This window comes from Sinocyclocheilus rhinocerous, unplaced genomic scaffold (genome assembly GCF_001515625.1).
Source record: "Sinocyclocheilus rhinocerous isolate Xijiao unplaced genomic scaffold, SAMN03320098_v1.1 scaffold244, whole genome shotgun sequence".
Taxonomy (NCBI): domain Eukaryota; kingdom Metazoa; phylum Chordata; class Actinopteri; order Cypriniformes; family Cyprinidae; genus Sinocyclocheilus; species Sinocyclocheilus rhinocerous.
The window spans coordinates 41,060-49,491 of NW_015657959.1; the positions used below are offsets into that span (position 1 = coordinate 41,060).

At 39.9% G+C, this 8,432-nt stretch overlaps 1 protein-coding gene across 1 annotated transcript; it reads left to right on the top strand.

The window, feature by feature from the left end:
• The first annotated feature begins 3,927 nt into the window (after positions 1–3,927).
• Positions 3,928–8,113, top strand: LOC107721677 (cytochrome P450 1A1-like). The gene is made up of 7 exons (XM_016529813.1): positions 3,928–4,023; positions 4,657–5,543; positions 5,626–5,752; positions 5,831–5,920; positions 6,506–6,629; positions 6,767–6,853; positions 6,941–8,113. Exons 2-7 carry the CDS (start codon positions 4,704–4,706, stop codon positions 7,251–7,253), a joined length of 1,581 nt encoding a protein of 526 aa, XP_016385299.1. The 5' UTR covers positions 3,928–4,023; positions 4,657–4,703; the 3' UTR covers positions 7,254–8,113.
• Positions 8,114–8,432: the final 319 nt, after the last annotated feature.

Here is an 8,432-nt window from a genome sequence, read left to right on the forward strand (position 1 = left end):
ATGATGTGTGCTCCCGGCGCCTATTTATACTATAGTCGCACCGGTAGTGACGTCATGGGCTGTCGCCGGCCAACGTGTTGTTGGTGTTTTTTCAATGTATGCTTCAGACACGGGTCACGACGAGGCGTTCCCCATAGCACCCCTAGAGCATGCAGTGTCTCGTTCCCTACTCAGGGAACCATGGTTACATAAGTAACCTGAGACGTTCTTCACTATTTGCACCCTAATTTCACTCTATACATAAATTATCAAAATGTATAAAGCGTTCAAGTCCACTTACAAATCACACTGGTGCCACTTTACTTAAAGTCTTTAATGCATATAAGTATTTTAATGCATTAATTATGTGTTGTAATGCACCTAATATTGCATTGTATGATCTCATGAATAATTGTAACCACATTTATAATATATTATAATATTCATTGTTATAGAAAGTATAATGCATTAAAACATGACAAACAAACCTTCAAATATTATAATGCATTGATTAGAATTATTAATGAATGGATATAATGCATTATAACACATTTATAATGCATTATACATAAAGGCTTTAAATAAAGGGTTACCAAAACATTAAAACATTTCAATACAGAAATCAGTTTTCAGCCTACAGAATCCTTTGATATAAATGCTTCTCATGATAGATAGATTAGACTTAAAATGTCTGATTGCCAATGCATTAGCTATATAAATAAATAAAAAACAAGTATAATTTGTGATCTTTTTTCACTAATGTTCAATGCATGTGATTCAGCTGGTGTTCTGGTGATTATTAGTGATTAAATGAAGGTTAGTTGTCCTATAGTTGACACAGGTGTCCTGACAGAGGAAGCGCAGGTGTTCCACTAACACTAGATCAGTTGTTATATTTCTTTACAATAAATCACACTTGCTTAGATTTGGTGACATTCACGCATTTTGAGTGTGATTTCATTGTCCAGACTGGCCTCGGTCGCGCCGGTTGCCGTGATTCATGCGGAATGTGTGTCACACATAGAAGCGTCGCAACTCCCAGTTCACACGCGAGGAACCGGATTACAGTCAGAGAGGCGAGTCACGGCTCTGAAGCGGGATTAAGCGGGCTGAGTTTGCGTGGTGTCGAACTGACCGATCGCATGATTTCAAAGGACCAAAGATCCTGTTCATTCACAGCGCAAAAGTCCGCGCCTTCGTGCTGAAGAAAGAGAGCCGCTGCCGCCTTCGCGTGACTAACCGAGCAGATTTAGGATTGTCCTAGCAGCGCTCTCACGCGAACACACGAGACACGGGCCGAGAATGCATGTGAAGAATATGTGGATATGCTAAAGAAGCTTTTCCGCTATAAGAACCTTTTTATGCAATGCAAAGCGCGTTAAAGGCTCTTTATGAAAGCATCAATGCCAATACAACGGTATGCAGTGTAAACATTTCAAACAGTAGTATGCATTCATTCTTGTCAGTTCATGTTTAGAGCACATTGCATTTGTTTTTCCATATATATCTTAAAAATAAAGGTTCCAAATGGGTTTTTGCAGCAATTGCATAGAAAAACCATTTATGTTTCCCCAAAGAGCCCTTAAGTAAAGTGTGTGAAGAACATTCTAATCATATAATAATCAAACGAACGTTTTTCTACTATAAAGAATATTTTATGTAATGGAAAGCTTCAGTGGATGTTAAACGTTACACCATCAATGCCAATAAAACAGTGTGCAGTATAATCTGTATAAACTCTTGTTACTTTACTAGTAGTGTAGTTGTCACACTGTCAGAATAAAGCTACAAAAGCTGTCACTTTTCAAAAGTTACACCTTTGTACATTATTTAACCCCTAAAAGGTGCATATAAAAGTACATATTAGTACCGAAAGTTTCTGTATTAGTATCTAAATGGTACATATTAGTACCTTTTGAAAGGGTATCATTTGGAATTAAAATTATTCTTATTATTTTTTTATAACAGTTTTTACCTGTCAAGAAAAACAAGAAATAGGCCTAGTTGTTTCCAGTTCATGTTTCAAGCACATTGCATTTGTTTTTGCACAATATAATATAATATAACATAACATAATATAATATAATGTAGCCTAATATAGCATAATATATATATATAGTACATTGGACAACCTGGGTTGTAATTAATGGTGCTATATAAATAAAATTGCCATAATAATATAATATAATATAATATAATAGGCTACATCATGCAAAAAAAATGTGTAAGGTATAAAACTCGGTTGTATTTTTGTGCAACTCTTTTAGGTTTTGCATGCTGTCTTTCTTTACTTTTTGTTTTCAGAAACACCTCACCAGAGAACTTCAAAGCACCTTCAGAGATCCTTAATTACACGCGCAATCGGCATGTATAATTAGGGTTCTTAAGAAGCCGCTCGCGCTGACCCGGGATCTGTTCCTCATCTTTGATCAACTGAAGACCGTCAGACCTCCCAATACGATGGTATGCATCATATGAAGAGTTAAAAAGCAAATATTTATGATTGATCGGTGCGACCAGAGCATCTCATTCTCATTCAGCGAGATGCTTCAGAAAGTCGGGATGCAACCCGAAATCCAGCGCGTGCATTAAATGAATCCGTCAAAAAGTGCTTTATCGCTTTGAAACTGGCAGAGAGTGTTAGACGATGGTAAAGTGACCTCGTTTGCCCTCTCCCCCCTCCAGCATCCTCGCGCGCTCTCACGCAACGTGGCCAATCTTTAACCCGCGCGCCACAGGTGCACGCACGCGATGCTGTTTGATGAGTTCATCGTAGCGTGTTTCAAAGCGTGATAACAGTCTGAGGTGACCACAGCCTATGGAGGTGACCGAGATTCTTTCAAGAGAAAGCTACCGCAGAACAAACAAATCAGTTCAGCTGGTTGAATGTAACTCGTGAAGCGGGTCTTTACAGCGTTTTAACATGCACTGCATTTCAAGGTCACACGATTTTACTCCATTCTGGCGGCTTTTCCTGTTGACACGGTGAATGAGATGTATGAAAAACGTGTGCAGGAATCTGCAGCAGGGCTGTGTAACACACACACACACACACACACACACACACACACACACATCTTTGCACGCGATGCTCTACCTGTTGCTTAATGAGTTACGAGCGCGTGCCAGGCGAACATGACCCTACAAATCAACGCAAAACTCTTTCTTTCGTCGATTTACTCTTCGGCGAATATGCAGGCAATTATCAGATGTGTTGCAACAAACAGTTTAATTAGTCTATAATTGCTAAAATTGTCAAACAGATTTATGGCGCTGACTTCTGTCTGTTAAGACAGTACTGTTAATCAACATGTCTTTCTTTCTTTCTTTATACTTATTTACATATTTGCATTAAGCCTGTTGTTGTGCTGTATATATTTTTTCTATTTCTTGATCTATAATTTGCATTGCGCATTTATTTCTCAGTCTGTGCATTGATTAGTATTTTCTAAAATATGTTGTAAAATATTATCATTATCACATCACGTCAAAAGTACTGCCAAAACTCATTTATATTCATATATTTCAAGGGTCTTTTAAAGTTTAACATTTATTTATTTATTACTTTTAATGCATAAATCTATTATTGTTATTGAATCTATCTATATTAATAAATAATGCATCTAGTTTAATAAATTTATAGTAATAAAGGCTCTGTAAGGGTTGATCCATTGTTCATCATTCATGTTTTTTTTTTAAAGATGTTATTATATATAATCAATCATTGAGATAGGTGTGTGTTTGGAAACGGAAGAGAACCCAGTCTCAATAATTATTCTCGCAGTTTTTCGTTTTCTCCGTTAATGTTAAGTGTAATCACACTTAATAATCGATCACCCTTAATCTCACTCTTATCTCTGATTCTCTTCCATTATCAAAGCCTCCGGCGCTCCGTGACGTCACGAGAAGAGCAACCAATCGCCACGAGCTCTTCTCTATAAAAGATTTCCCCGCTGGAATACTGCAGCACTTCTCTGGAGCTAATTGACTGTGGATAGACAAATTCAGCTGAGAAGAGGTGAAAGATTCATCGGATCGCTCGGGGTAAGACTAATGTCAATGCTTCTTGCTTTTAGAGGATATTTGATTATATTTGCAGATGCCAATTGAACATGTTTACACAAAAAAAAGAAGAAAAAACTCACTTTACTTCTTCTTTTCTTCTTTCTTGTTCTTAATGTGCATGAGTTTTGAGATAATATACATATATATTTAAAAAAGAAAATGTATGTGTGTGTATATATATATATATATATATATATATATATATATATATATATATATATATATATATATATATATAGAGTATATACACACACACACACACACATACATACATACATACATAGAATTGACTAACACGTAACATGCTGATGTTTATTCAGAAAGCTTTTTTCAATATATCACTGTATGATCTAGAAATGTAAGTTGCGCTGCATGTATGTGTGTGCGCGTGGGTCTCAGATATGCGCTCTGCCCTTGAGACACATCGCTCCACGTGTAGTTTATCATTAATGAATTTCGCAAAATGTAAATAACCACACAGCGTGCATTGATTAAACTGCAAAAATAGATCAGTTAGCTGCATGCATGCACTAAAAATTTTTTTACTGCACTATTCTCTCGCTCTCTAAGGTTAACAGTCAGTCTTATTGATTGCTCCTTTGTTTTAAACAGGTAACCTGTTCATTGTCTGCAAGAGCAAAGATTGTTGAGAGATAGCCATGCCTCTTACGGTTCTTCCCATGTTGGGCCCGATTTCTGTGTCTGAGAGCCTCGTGGCCATCATCACGATATGTGTGGTGTATCTGCTGATGCGCCTCATGCGTACTAAGATCCCAGAAGGGCTCCAGAAGCTGCCGGGACCGAAGCCTCTTCCCATTATCGGAAATGTTCTGGAAGTGGGAAACAACCCACATCTCAGCCTGACCGCTATGAGTAAGTGCTACGGCCCCGTCTTCCAGATCCAGATCGGCATGCGTCCCGTTGTAGTACTCAGCGGAAACGACGTGATCCGTCAGGCCCTCCTCAAACAAGGCGAGGAGTTCGCCGGACGTCCGGATCTCTATAGCACTAAGTTCATCAGCGACGGAAAGAGCCTGGCCTTTAGTACGGATCAGGTGGGTGTCTGGCGCGCCCGTCGCAAGCTGGCCCTCAGCGCCCTGCGAACCTTTGCAACGTTGCAAGGCGAAAGCTCAGAGTATTCATGTGCCCTTGAGGAGCACATCAGCAAGGAAGGTCTCTATCTGATTGAAAGGCTTCACAATGTCATGAAGGCCGACGGGAGCTTCGATCCCTTCCGGCACATCGTGGTGTCTGTGGCCAACGTGATCTGCGGGATTTGCTTCGGCCGGCGCTACAGCCACGACGACGACGAGCTGGTGAGCTTGGTCAACCTGAGCGATGAGTTCGGGAAGATCGTGGGAAGCGGCAATCCTGCGGATTTCATCCCTTTCTTGCGTATCCTGCCCAGCACAACGATGAAGAAGTTCGTGGCCATCAACGCTCGCTTCAGCAAGTTGATGAAGAAGATCGTCAATGACCATTACAACACCTTCGACAAGGTGGGGCGATCTCAGATGTGTCCGTCAGTGCTCTTTCTATTTGGTGCACCGTGTAGCTCATCATATGTGATATTTATTTCAGGACAACATCCGAGACATCACCGATTCGCTCATCAACCACTGCGAAGACCGGAAACTGGACGAGAACTCAAACATCCAAGTGTCCGATGAGAAGATTGTCGGAATCGTCAATGACCTCTTCGGAGCTGGTGAGTGCTGGGATAGCCCAACGATTTTCTGTCTCCAATCTCTGCATGATATTAAAGCGTGTCTGTGCTCATTGACAGGTTTCGACACTATCAGTACGGCTCTGTCTTGGGCTGTCGTCTATCTAGTGGCCTACCCTGAGATCCAGGAGCGACTGCAAAGAGAGCTGAGTGAGTATCTCTCTCTACGTCTGTCTGTGTAGATACGCTCTTAAAAATTAAGGTTCCAAAAGACGGTTTTTCGCAGTGATGCCAAAGAAACTCTTAAGAAAATATTATTCATAACTGGATTTTTGCAGTGATGCCGTAGAAGAACTTTTTTGGTTCCCCAAAGAACCTTTCAGTGATCAGTCCATAAAAGTAGAACATTTTAATAATTTAAAAAAACTTTTTTTTACTATAAAGGACCTTATATGTCTCCTTTATTGGCATTGATGGTTCCATAAAGAACTTTTCCTGTCCATAGAACCTTTCTGATGCAAAAAAAGTTTCTTTAAAGTGGATAAAGGTTCTTCAGATTATTAAAATGTTCCACACAGTAAGAAAAAAAATGGTTCTTTTAAGAAATGATCACTGAAAGGTTCTTTGGGGAGCCAAAAATGGTTCTTCTATGGCATTGCTGCAAAAACCGTCTTTTGTAACCTTTATTTTTAAGAGTGCATGGTTGTTAAAGGTTCTTCATGGAACCACTGATGCCAATAAAGAAGCTTTGTTTTTAAGAGTCTAGATCTAAAATCCAGTCTAAAATCTTTCTAGGGGAAAAGATCGGAATGGACCGAACGCCACGTTTGTCAGACAGAACGGACTTGCCGCTTCTCGAGGCCTTCATTCTGGAGATCTTCCGCCATTCGTCCTTCCTTCCTTTCACCATTCCTCACTGGTGAGTTGAGAACGGCGTCATTGCATTAAATAAAACCACATGTGAATTGAGTTACCGAAGATGGACGCCTGTAAACAATGTTACTGTGTTTACCAAAGTTGGCCAAGCCAATGACTGCTTGTGTTTTTCTCTTTCAGTACATCTAAAGACACGTCGCTCAATGGATATTTCATTCCCAAAGACACCTGTGTGTTTGTAAACCAGTGGCAAGTCAACCATGACCCGTAAGTTTCTTGTAATTACTTAAATGTGGCTGGCAAATGGTGCAATGCGCTCTTGAACGAAGCGGAACCGTCTGTTTCTTCTTGCAGAGAACTGTGGAAGGATCCGTCGAGCTTCAACCTCGACCGATTCCTCACCGCGGACGGTACGTACCTGAATAAGATGGAAGGAGAGAAGGTGTTGGTTTTCGGGCTTGGGAAGCGGCGCTGCATTGGAGAGTCCATCGGACGTGCCGAGGTCTTCCTGTTCCTAGCCATCCTTCTCCAGAGGTTAAAGTTCAGCGGGATGCCGGGAGAAATGCTGGATATGACGCCAGAGTACGGGCTGACCATGAAACACAAGCGCTGTCTGCTGCGCGTCACGCCGCAACCCGGCTTCGAATTCCCCGGCACTGCGGCGTGATCTGACAGAAAGGTCATCACAGTTTGAGCTGAAATCCGTAGCGCTGTCACTTGCGATTCTGGTTCGGTCCAAACCTCGCCGTCGGCTCGCAATGCCAAATATTTGAAAGATGTTTGACTGTGATGCAGGCCAAAGCATCCGTGCATTTTACTGCAGTTATTTCAACCATGCTGGACCACAATGCTCATAACCCAGAGTCTGCATGTGGCTTTATCATGTACATACATCTATGTTTTCACATGCACATGCACGTTTGCATGGGTTCATCCTTTCAAAACTCGAATGCTGATGCTGATAACATATTTGTGCTTCCAAATATAGTGCACAGATAACACAGAGTGCCTGCCGCAGCTCATGCGCCTTATGCTGCTTTTGTGCCAGTCTATCAAAAGAATGTCTTCTTTTGTCATAAGCTTAATACAGATTCCTCAAATCTGCTGGACGACATACACTGAAGCTATTTTCTGTTTGATTACGATCCCAAAATGTGATCCACTTGTAAATGTACAGCCACTTTTACTCTGCACATTTTCCATGTGCCTGATCTTATACGTTTGTACAGACTGCTGAAGATTTATATATACTTTTTTGTATTTATCAAGGTGCTTCTGGACATTCGATATCATTCTAGATCAAATTTTCTTCCCTGAATGTTTTTGTTGTTTAATTGTCTCTATGACATGATACTCTTTGTGGTGCTTAATGTTTTGTATAATGAAGGATGTCATGAAATTAATGTCTGAAGTACTACAATTAATAATTCCTGCAAATATGATCTCATATCAGCTCTGCCAGCAGGGGCATGTTTTTGCATAGCCTATTTGTGATTGCTAAATGAATAATAAAACTTTCATTGTGAATGCGTCTGTCTGTCTCTATTTAAAGAGAGTTACAGAAATGTACCTAAAATCAAGACTTTTCTGTAAATCACTGATTGATTTATTGATGTACTGTGGTAGTAGTTATGGAATCAACTGGTTATACCATAGTAGTGAATAATGGCCATATTTATCTAACACTGCATACATGATTCTCAAAGTTACTACAAAGAAAACCATGGAATTATGAAAAGACGTGGTTTTACTGTAGGAACCAACAAACAAATATAATATTACCATTGCACATTTAAAAAAAAAAAAAAAAAAAAACATGGAATTGTCAATGTATGGTTTTTAAAAA

Bases quoted from the DNA above. Each gene is read 5' to 3' on its own strand.
- LOC107721677 (XM_016529813.1), top strand. From the start codon at position 4,704: ATGCCTCTTACGGTTCTTCCCATGTTGGGCCCGATTTCTGTGTCTGAG. The intron at 5,753-5,830 runs GTGAGTGCTGGG...GCTCATTGACAG, and splicing joins CAATGACCTCTTCGGAGCTG to GTTTCGACACTATCAGTACG. The intron at 5,921-6,505 runs GTGAGTATCTCT...AAATCTTTCTAG, and splicing joins GCGACTGCAAAGAGAGCTGA to GGGAAAAGATCGGAATGGAC.